Source organism: Polistes dominula, unplaced genomic scaffold, assembly GCF_049000335.1.
Source record: "Polistes dominula isolate Pdom_NZ unplaced genomic scaffold, Pdom_raw_medaka contig_22, whole genome shotgun sequence".
Lineage (NCBI taxonomy): Eukaryota > Metazoa > Arthropoda > Insecta > Hymenoptera > Vespidae > Polistes > Polistes dominula.
The window spans coordinates 2,451,744-2,462,351 of record NW_028300966.1 but is presented as its reverse complement, the minus strand read 5'-3'; the positions used below and the strand labels follow the sequence as shown (position 1 = coordinate 2,462,351).

Genomic DNA, 10,608 nt, shown 5'->3' with positions numbered 1-10,608 from the left:
CCCAACGCGTTAGATATTACGGCTTGTTTAATCGACAGAATTCAGAATTTTGATTTAAATGAAAAAAAAAATTGCTATTGAAACTATCAAAGAATATAAGAAGATAAGAAACACACTATCATTTTTTAATTTAACCCTTATCGATCGTCAGGTTTTTATATTGATAATTTTCATTAACATAAATTATAAATGGTTTTGGTAAATGTTCAACAAAATTGTCAGATATTATAAGAATAATTTATTTATTTATTAGAAATGATTTATTTCTTTTTTTTTTTTAAGGTGTACTACAACTATATAAAAGTATTTAATTATTTAATTATTAATAAAATATGTTTTATTTGTAATTCACTTGTTACGTGACTTATGACCGATAAGGGTTAAAACGTTCGAAGAATCTTTGCTTTTGTCTGTATATTTATTTTAAATTTTAATTTTACTTTATTTTATTAAATAAAAATAAAAAATAAAACGTGTGTGCATATCACACAAGTTAGAAGTGAAACCTTCAAATAAACAAGTTTCGAGGATTATTTATTATATAATATTATTGTAATATTATTTGTACTTTTAATTTGTAATTATTTATTTAATTAATAATTTAATTATAAAAATGCGCGCCTGTTTGTATGCAATCCACCAGACACATTTTGAAAATGTTGCTTGCGAGCGCCATCTATTGGGATGGAATATTTTTGTAGTCAAAACTGTTTATACACGTATGTATGACGAGTTGCCTATTTTTCGGGCAGAAAAAATTCCGTCCCGACAGATGGCGCTCACAAGCAACATATTCAAAGTGTGTCTGGAGGGTTGCAGTCATACAGGCGCACATTTTTATAATAATTACAAAGAAAGTAAATAATGAAACACTTTAAAAAATGTTTTCAAATCAAATATTTTTATAAATAATGATAAAAATTGAACTCTAATATTGTAATTAATTTAGAATAATATTTAGTATTTTATATGAAATAAAAATAAAAAATCATGTATGCAGATCATACGTGTTAAAAGTGGAACCTTCAAAAAACTAAGTTTCGAGAGAATGAGACGAATGCAGAGTATCAAGAGTAAGATAATTGTAGGATTTTTTTATTATAATATTGTTACCATATATATCAAAGGAAACCGGTTTGACCTTGAGAGGGGGGTAGCTGACAAAAACTATCACTTTCTAAATTCTATTTTAAATTAATATTGTCAAATTTGCAAATTGTTTTTGTTTTTTTTTTCAATCTAATAGTCAACGATATATAAAATTGACTTGACGAAAAATAAATGACACTTTTAAGATCAAAAATGTTCAACAAAATAATCGGAATAGGCAAAACTAGATATAACCTTTAATCGATCCGTTTACATTCGACGATTCTATTAGAACGGTGTAATGTTTACTATCGATGACCGTTCGTTAAACTGACCATCAAATTATCAACATTCGACGACTCTCTTGAATTACCAAATCCTCGATTAACCAAAACGAAAATTACAACCTAGTTTATAAATACGTGGATATATTTATTTCACGATAATAGATAGTTCAATGTTATATATAAATAAATCATACCGTTTGATCGTTTCGTTACCTTTACATGAATTTTCGTTCACCCCCATTCTAAAGAAGTTTTCACTTAAAAAAAAAAAAAAAAAAAAAGAAAGAAAATTAGAGAGAAATAATAGATAAAAGGAAGAGAAACCTCTGACCTGAGAGGAATATTTGAAAGCTTTACTTTTAGTTGAAAACAATCTTACCGCAATCGCGATTGTGGTAACGCGCACGAAGCAAAGTTCCTTGAATTTTCGGTGGTTTACACCCGGTCAATGCCATAGAAATACTAAAAGAGACATCATCAATAGGAGGGCAGATGCGGAAAAGAACGTTCAGATTTCACGTAAAGGAATAAGAAGGGAGGGCCAGTCAGCTTGTTTCACGTTCGATCAGCCGCGAATAACGCATTCGAAGATGAGAGAGAGGTGGGTTCGTTATTTTGATAGCCTTCCTTCGATGTTCGACCATGCATTTAGGATCTTTTAGACTTGAATCGTATGTTACGCTTGAATTAAGATCAACTATCGAATTCCGTTTGCTTCAAAGTATTTGTAATCGATCAGGAATACGATATTTTTTATTTCTTTCTTAGTATAAATCCGATATTGTTTTGTATAATTCATTTAGGAAGAGATTAACATTTTCATGTATTAAAGTAACAGACCAAGTTGTTAGGGTTAAGATTATAATATTGTGGTAGTGTTTGTATTATAACGATAGACAATAATGGGATAGTAAAGGTGCTTTGCTAAGACGTTGTGAGTAAAGGATGGAATATAATGGTAGGAGTATACCACCGACGCTAAAACAACTTTTAGACGTGATTTCGAGCATGTAATTGGGCAGAACCTTCTGCTCGAGTATACTAGGATCTATAGTAAATTTCGGGATTTTTTTTTCTTCGTGCATAGGGTTCGATCAACAACGTTCACGGGTCCACGAGCAATCTCAAAAAGGATCCGTATCCTGATCATGAACGATAGCAACATCCTAAATATTTTGATCTCTCTAATAGACGTTTTTGTTGTATACTGCATCGTCTTTTTTTTCTTCTTGAACCTTTGTAACGTTTGTTTACTTTATTCTATTATCGAATAAAATAATTGGTTTGTTTAACAATATATATATAGTAATTTATTTTATATATAATATCGTCTATAAACAATTCATATATCGTGTTCGAATTTATTGTTAATAAAATATAACATGAATAAAAAAGTTACAAGTGACATCAGAGAATTTTCTAACGACACTAATACGTTAATAATTGCTCAACGTTACGTCGCGGTATCCGCTTGCTTACCACCCCTTCATTTAAACAAGAGCACACCCACGTCGTTACCAACTACCGTATATAATTACGGAAAACGCAGACGTTACCTTCGGTAAACGCTTGTTTGCTCGTTGATCATTAGGCTGAATTTGCGTTAATAACGAAATCCTCAGCAAAACGAGAGACCCCAGCAATCAAAATACAATGCTACAAATGAGACCACCTATAACGAATTCCGTGGCTCACGTGTTTTATCGTGTACGATGAATTAGCTCGTCGAAATTCCATTTCTACGATTTTAATAATGTATCGCTTCGTGAAAATCGTATTTTTTTTTTTTTTTTAATAATAATTCAAGAGTAAATAAAATGTATTTCCGTAATTTAAAATTCTTTCTCCGCGTAAATAAATTAATTTCATTTTGAATATCGAAATAATATGGTTGGAGTAAAATTTCACGCATTGCGCACAATTGAAAGCACGCTTTTAATTGCTTTATATAAATAACATTATTTTAATATTGTTATCATAATAAAAATATAAAATCATTGTGTTAAATATTTTAATACAAATTAATAAGAATATTTCATTAAAACTAGTTTTTGATACATTTGTAAGTCGTATTAACAGCAATTAAGTTAATATAGCAATACATTTTTCAATCTAAATAATTTAAAAAAAATAACATTTCACATATAAACATCAATCACAATAAACATCACACATTAAGCATCACCACCTCCAATTTCTTTATTAATTTCTGAGTTTTTCCCGCATTTGCAAGTTTTCCTTTCACTCTCTTTGGAAAATAGATCTGTATCACCGCCGGCAGAATTCAATTCTTTTGAAGATTTATCCGACATTAATTGAGAAGATTTTTCGGTAGAATTGTCCACAGGACTATCATTTTCTTTCCCTTGCAAGACATTAGGCAAATCGTTATTAGAAGTAATTGCTTTGGGAATATTTGTAGGTAGTTCCGCAATAATCTAAAACAGTGCTAAATTAAATAAAAAGTTATACAAATTTTATTATAAATATTTAAAAAAAAAAAATAATTAATACTTCGCGAATTAGTTGAATTGTTTGTCTTTTTTGAGTATCATCCTGAGGTAATGCATTCGTTCTAGGTGCCGAAAAGGAACAACTTAATCCTCTCAAAGGTCCAAATTCAATAGATTTTGCTCTAAGAAGAATAATTCCTATAACCGTCAATATAGGAAGAAATGAAAATAGAAATACTTGCATCGGATATTTTAAAATAAAAGGCAATTCAGCTGAAAGAATAACATTAGTATGATTAATATCGTTTTTTGAAAATTTCATATAACGTTTAATTATTATTTTCATATAAAACCAGTTAAAATTCTTACCGGTTGAACTATTTATAAAGTTAGACAAAGCTTCTCCAAGAAGTGAACCTGGTTGTACAATTACCGAGAATAAACAACGTGATAAGACAATAACAGGTGTTACCTGATAATTTGGATTAGACATTCTAGCTTTGTAATATTTTTCGCATTCATCATTACCAGAAGCTATAATCAAAAAAAAATATATATATCTTATTTTTTAATATTTAATACAAAATTTCTATTCATTTAAATACTTACGGAGAACTGAATGCCGGAATCTTTCCCAAAAAGTCATTTCATTTGGTTTACAAGCTACAGGCATATCAGTGTATTTAACTTGAGTTGCAAAAAATTCAGCCTCAGCTTCCTTTTAAACAAAATATGATAAAATATTTATATTCATTGTCTTAAAAAGATCGATGATATTAATTTGTTTGTTGTTTTAATTTTTACCCTTAATAAATTCAAATAAGTCATAGTATAGCTAACAGTAAAACCAATAACGAGAATAAAAAAAATCGCACGACGATATGATATTTTGGTGCATAATATTATAACAGCCAGTACACAGGAAGCAATAATAATCATTTCGTTCTAAAACATAAAAAATAAAGTCAAATATTACACTGTGTATCATATTATTGATATATAATTATAAAACTATAATTGTGGTAATGCATGACTAACATAACTATATACAAATTTCAACACAGATTGAATAATCCAATTAAAGTTGATCGTATTTAAGACAATATCAACAAGTGAAGGCTCCAATAAAATTTCACTAAAGATGAGATCAATTTCTTTTAGAGAATAATCTCCTATTTCCACTTTCTGAAGTTTTTCTATTTGCATTTTTGTTCCTTTTATAAATAAATGTCCCTCTACCAAATCATCATCTGTTCCCATCTGTACAGTATTAAAATATACAATTTTTATATTATTATTATTATTATTATTATTTTTGTTGTTGTTAATGTTGTTCTTATTAATTTCTATTATACCTTTAAGTTCAAATTCATCAATAACATCCTAATTAATCTCACATAATATATTTTGAACCTTTCACAGTCTTCAATAGATTTTTTACATTCTTCTTCTTGATCAGATATTTTATCCGTCTTCTTTGGAAATATTACTCTGTAACATTAAATAAATTAATTAATAAAAAAAAATAGGATAAAATTAGGTAAAAAAATAAGAAATTAATTGTACATATACCTATCCTCTATTACTTTTTTACTGGCTCTGTCATAAAAGAAAGAATGTGGATCAATGAAGTCTTCTACTTGGTACCTAAAGACAAGAATAGGATCACACAATATTAATAAATAAATTCTATAAATGATAATTTATCTAAGATAAATTATTATATTTATAATCTGATAAGATTAAATTGATAGTTTTTTGCTTACAGATCATCTTCATGCTTATCTTTATCCATGCTTTCGTTAAATTCATCATTCCTTTTAGATTCGGAATCTGAATAATTGTTTATATCTCTGAAAAAGTATAATTAAATTGTTATATTGTAAATATTTCGTTTATATAAATGAATTGTATAAATTATCAGATTAAATTTATAGTCTTTACTTACAGATCATCTTCATGTTTATCCTTATCCATGCTTTCATTGAATTCATCATTCTTTTTAAATTCGGAATCAGAATAATTGTTTATATCTCTGAAAAAGTATAATTAAATTGTTATATTGTAAATATTTCGTTTATATAAATGAATTGTATAAATTATCATGATATAATTACCTTTCAGAATAAATAATATTATCCTCATTGCACAAAACTAATGTACAATTGATTAAACATTGTATAACAATACAAATAAAAATAATTGATTTCAACATGATTAATACTTTTAATTAAGTAAACATTAGTTAAATAAATTTTTCGAATTAAATTATAATAATAAATATATTAAAACATCAGAATTTAATGAAAAGTAATCATTCACTTTGATGTCATACGATATATATAGAATCAAAATAATAATCAAATAAGGCTAGATTCACCTGCTCACTTATTTTTTAATTCTGCAATGTTATATCAATTATTTATAACATTCATTTACATAGCAATATACCTATAATGACACAATCTAAATCTAATTATAAATAATAAACTACATTTTTAATAATTATTCCTAATCACGCTTTTCATTTGTTACAAAGATTATATCAATAAATAAATAAATAGTAAAAAATTAAACAACAAGTGACGTGATGACTGTTACATGTCGAGTTCAGATAGGAAACTTAATTTCGTACAGTGCTGCCACTCAAAATTTGCGGTGGAAAGGCGAAGCTCTTAACCCTATCGGTAATTTGCATATAATCATTTAAGTAATATATGTTTTATTTCTGTTAGTGCATATCAGGCAAAAAAGACTGTTCTTTTAAATTGTTTGTTTTTCAATAATTGTATATATAATCTTTATACATTAATCTATGTTTAAATAGACACATAGTAGGAACATTCTGCTCTCATGTTGCATTTATAGTTCATATTTTATCCGTACTTGTCTCTGAAGTCGCACTCCCTCCGAACAAATGTTAGTAGACAATCATAAAGGTTAGAAAAGAATATGGCACCACGCCGAGAAAATCGTGTCAATCATAATGTTACAAATAGAGCTTCAAAAAAAAATAAAAAGGTCTGGGTGGACATTTTTAAATTGCCTCAATTATGGCCATTATTAATGGATCCAACAAAATTTGGAAAAACCTCAATGTTATTTATTATATTGGAAATAATTTTGAATGTATACATTATCGAAAAAGTGCCTTATACAGAAATCGACTGGGAAACTTATATGCAACAAGTGGAGGGTTTTTTAAATGGTACATTGGATTATTCGAATCTGAAAGGTGATACAGGGCCATTGGTTTATCCTGCTGGATTTTTATATATCTTCTCAGTTTTATATTATATTACTGAGTATGGAAGACAAATTAAAACAGCTCAGTATATCTTTGCTTTCCTCTACATAATATTATTAATATTGGTCTTCCGTATTTATTCAAAAACTAAAAAGACTCCACCTTATGTATTAATTTTGATGTGTTTTACATCATATCGAATACATTCTATATTCGTCTTAAGACTTTTCAATGATCCAATAGCTATGATATTATTATTTTTAAGTCTAAATGCATTTTTAGATGATTATTGGTATTTAGGAAGTATTATTTACAGCCTTGCTGTATCTGTTAAAATGAATATTTTATTATTTGCACCAGCACTTCTTACTACATATTTATGCGTCCTTGGAAAAATGAAAACTGTAATACATTTATTCATTTGTGCAATAATTCAAATAATTGTAGGCTTACCATTTTTAATTGAAAATCCAATTTCATATGTCAAAGGAGCATTTAACTTGGGAAGAATTTTTGAATTTAAATGGACAGTAAATTGGCGATTTTTACCAGAAGAAATATTTGTTAATCCATACTTTCATATTTTGTTATTGATTTTACATTTATCATTGTTAGCCATTTGCGCGCCAAATTGGATAATTTATTTGAAATCCTATGCAAAATTAAAATTAATGGAAATAGATTTAAAACCTCAATTTGATGAGGGAAAAAAAATAGATATGTCAACGATGAGCCAATTGTTTATTCTTCCATTATTTTTAGCTAATTTTATCGGCATGGCGTGCAGTAGATCTTTACATTATCAATTTTATGTATGGTACTATTATACATTGCCATATCTTGCATGGTGTACAAATTACAAAACTGTAACGAAACTTTCAATATTAGGAATAATAGAACTTTGTTGGAATACTTATCCAAGTACAATTTTGAGTAGTTTTGCTCTGCAAGCTTGTCATATAATTTTATTATATAATTTGATCAAAAAGAAACATACCAATACAAAGACTAAATGAAATTATTATCCGTGTAAAACTGAATTTGTTATCTAGTCTTTATTCTATTCAACAAATCAAATTGTATATTTATCAAATGTTTGTTATTTAAAAAAAATAACGAAAAATTGAAATATTGAAAATATATTTTTTACAAACATTTTTCAATAAAATAACTACAAATGAAATATATATATATATATTTATATTTTTTATTATAATATAAACCACTTTTGGTATCATTGTAATTGTTAACATTGTTTTCTAAACAAATTGTATGTATTTGAATCATAATAGAACAATATAAAATATTTAAATATACCTCTCATTCTCTCTTCTTTCTCTCTGCAATCAATATCAGCTGATACCAATTCAAATATTTGGCGCGAAATTTAAAAAAAAATTTTATTTGTTTTTTTTTTTTTTTTAATACTGAAGATCCTATAAATTGACATTCTTTATAAAACAATTCATATCTAGTTATGTGGTTTCTGTTTAAATCATTTTAACTTTAAATATTTTTCAATTTATAAATTTAAAAATTGTGTGTATAGAAAGAGAAAGATAGAGAGAGAGAGGAAACGTCATAAATATTGTGTTTATAAATATCTGCAAAGAATGTCTAAAAGAGGATACTTAAACATATGGTTTTGTTTCATTATTTAGTGAAATTAAATATATTGTTAATGGTATGTACGATTAAAGAATATAAGAATATTTTTGTTTAATAATAGTAAGAATATAATTACTTGATTTTATTTTTCATCTTAACCTCAAATAAAAATATATATACTCGTATTTTTAAAACAGTGATTATAATTGTATATAAATATATAGTCAATAAGTGTTACATACTTGTAAATAATATTTATAATATAAAAAGCTATACACAGAGAATAATGTCTGGAACAAGTAATTCATTATCGTCAAAACCTTCTACGTGCGAATCAGAATTTGTTGGTATCGATGGTGAATCATGTGAGAAAGAAAATAACTCGTTACTTTCTGATCCTATCTCAGAATTTCATTCTAAAATATTAAATGATGAGATAAATACAAACAATTTGGTAATATATTTGTAATAATATAATTTATAGATACTTCATTTTTTAACATATATAAAATTAAAAATTATATACTTTTAAGGAATCTGTATTAGCAAAGCAATGTGAAGAAAGAAATGATACTAGTTTTACACGTGGTTGTATGTTTTGTAAAATGAACTTTACTGAATCACGTCTTATGTATATAAAACATCTTTCAGAGAAACATAATTTGTATCTTGGTAAACCAGAACATTTAGTTTTCATAGATGAACTCTTAGATAGAATAGAACAAAGTATTGAAAGGTAATTAGAATAAATAATTAGTGTATATCTCTAATGGTATTAAAATCAATCAAATTATGTTATGGTTTAAGTATTGAACAAATGTTTCATTTTTAGTTTAATCTGCATATACTGTGAAAAGGTTTTTACAGACCGTAAAGCATTAAAGGAACACATGCGTAAGAAGTTGCATAAACAAATAAATCCATACAATAAATCATTTGATAAATTTTATATAGTTAATTATACAGAGTCTAATAGAACAAGAAAATATCAAGTAACTATAATATGGTGTTAATTATTAACTTGAATATTATTGCATCTTTTTATATCATTAAATATATATATATATATATATTGTTTTATCTTTAAAGAAAAATCACAGATATACTAAAGATAGTGGATTAAGCAGCGAAAGTGAAGACGAAGAATTATTATGGTCTGGTTGGAATGATGAAGGCATTAGTATACTTTGTTTATTTTGTAAACATTCTGATAAAGATTTTCTTACCATTTTACAACATATGAAGGAACAACACAATTTTGATTTTAAAAAGGAATCAGAAGATTTAACATTTTATCAGAAAGTATGTATATATATATATATATATATATATATATATATATATATATATATATTATTTACACATTTATTAGATGTTATAGTTTATACCATTAATAATAATAAATGTTTAGGTAAAGCTGGTAAATTATATAAGACAACAAATTCGTATACGATGTTGCATTTTATGCGAAGAAAAGTCTGATAACATATTGGAACATATGACTCAATTAAATCATTACAAAATACCTAAACAACACATATGGGATCAACCAGAGTTAGTAATTAATTTTTAATATAAATTCATAAAAAAACAAAAAAGAAAAAGATAGTTCCTTCCATCATAACACGAAAATATAATAAATTATTTTTTTTTTTGTAGATTTTATTTCCCTATGAATGAAGATGATTCATTTTTATACAGTTTGGATACAGATAGTGATAGCTCAGATGAAGGTGATATTACGAATACATTTAAAGAATTATCTGTTACAACTAATGATAATAATGAGTAATGTACATTTTTAAACTATTATTTATTTTGTAAGAAATAATTGAATATACATCAAATGAAATGTTATTGTTTTCATAATTTTATTTTAATCAAGTAGTTAGTGAATATTTTTTATTGATATATTTAATACTTT

General features: G+C 26.1%; 3 protein-coding genes across 6 annotated transcripts; 2 read left to right on the top strand and 1 right to left on the bottom strand.

The window, feature by feature from the left end:
- Nucleotides 1–3,292: 3,292 nt before the first annotated feature.
- LOC107071824 (uncharacterized) lies at nucleotides 3,293–6,427 on the bottom strand. 2 transcript variants are annotated; one of them, XM_015331146.2, is made up of 11 exons: nucleotides 5,947–6,427; nucleotides 5,778–5,864; nucleotides 5,596–5,682; nucleotides 5,402–5,476; nucleotides 5,185–5,320; nucleotides 4,868–5,089; nucleotides 4,634–4,774; nucleotides 4,439–4,547; nucleotides 4,199–4,363; nucleotides 3,891–4,102; nucleotides 3,293–3,814 (listed from the first exon to the last, which is right to left on the bottom strand). In XM_015331146.2, exons 1-11 carry the CDS (start codon nucleotides 6,042–6,044, stop codon nucleotides 3,551–3,553), a joined length of 1,596 nt encoding a protein of 531 aa, XP_015186632.2. In that variant the 5' UTR covers nucleotides 6,045–6,427; the 3' UTR covers nucleotides 3,293–3,550. The 2 variants fall into 2 exon arrangements, with proteins under 2 accessions (XP_015186632.2, XP_015186634.2); XM_015331148.2 differs by lacking the exon at nucleotides 5,778–5,864.
- A 325-nt stretch (nucleotides 6,428–6,752) lies between these two features.
- On the top strand, nucleotides 6,753–8,097 carry Alg3 (Alg3, alpha-1,3- mannosyltransferase). Its single transcript, XM_015331129.2, has one exon. The coding sequence runs from the start codon at nucleotides 6,782–6,784 to the stop codon at nucleotides 8,090–8,092; it is 1,311 nt and encodes a 436-aa protein (XP_015186615.1). The 5' UTR covers nucleotides 6,753–6,781; the 3' UTR covers nucleotides 8,093–8,097.
- Nucleotides 8,098–8,528: 431 nt separating this feature from the next.
- LOC107071812 (zinc finger protein 277) lies at nucleotides 8,529–10,541 on the top strand. 3 transcript variants are annotated; one of them, XM_015331131.2, is made up of 7 exons: nucleotides 8,529–8,760; nucleotides 8,965–9,138; nucleotides 9,218–9,420; nucleotides 9,517–9,676; nucleotides 9,774–9,986; nucleotides 10,096–10,238; nucleotides 10,344–10,541. In XM_015331131.2, exons 1-7 carry the CDS (start codon nucleotides 8,716–8,718, stop codon nucleotides 10,474–10,476), a joined length of 1,071 nt encoding a protein of 356 aa, XP_015186617.2. In that variant the 5' UTR covers nucleotides 8,529–8,715; the 3' UTR covers nucleotides 10,477–10,541. The 3 variants fall into 3 exon arrangements, with proteins under 3 accessions (XP_015186617.2, XP_015186618.2, XP_089029069.1); XM_015331132.2 differs by having other exon boundaries at nucleotides 8,955–9,138; XM_089172943.1 differs by having other exon boundaries at nucleotides 8,882–9,138.
- The last annotated feature ends 67 nt before the right edge of the window (nucleotides 10,542–10,608 follow it).

Excerpts from the sequence above, each read along its gene's own strand:
- LOC107071824 (XM_015331146.2), bottom strand. The coding sequence starts at position 6,044 with ATGTTGAAATCAATTATTTTTATTTGTATTGTTATACAATGTTTAATC. Across the intron at positions 5,090-5,184 it reads TGATGAATTTGAACTTAAAG|ATGGGAACAGATGATGATTT; the intron begins GTATAATAGAAA and ends AATACTGTACAG. Across the intron at positions 4,364-4,438 it reads ATTCCGGCATTCAGTTCTCC|CTTCTGGTAATGATGAATGC; the intron begins GTAAGTATTTAA and ends TTTTGATTATAG.
- Alg3 (XM_015331129.2), top strand. The coding sequence starts at position 6,782 with ATGGCACCACGCCGAGAAAATCGTGTCAATCATAATGTTACAAATAGA.
- LOC107071812 (XM_015331131.2), top strand. The coding sequence starts at position 8,716 with ATGGTTTTGTTTCATTATTTAGTGAAATTAAATATATTGTTAATG. Across the intron at positions 8,761-8,964 it reads AATTAAATATATTGTTAATG|AGAATAATGTCTGGAACAAG; the intron begins GTATGTACGATT and ends AGCTATACACAG. Across the intron at positions 9,987-10,095 it reads ATTTAACATTTTATCAGAAA|GTAAAGCTGGTAAATTATAT; the intron begins GTATGTATATAT and ends ATAAATGTTTAG.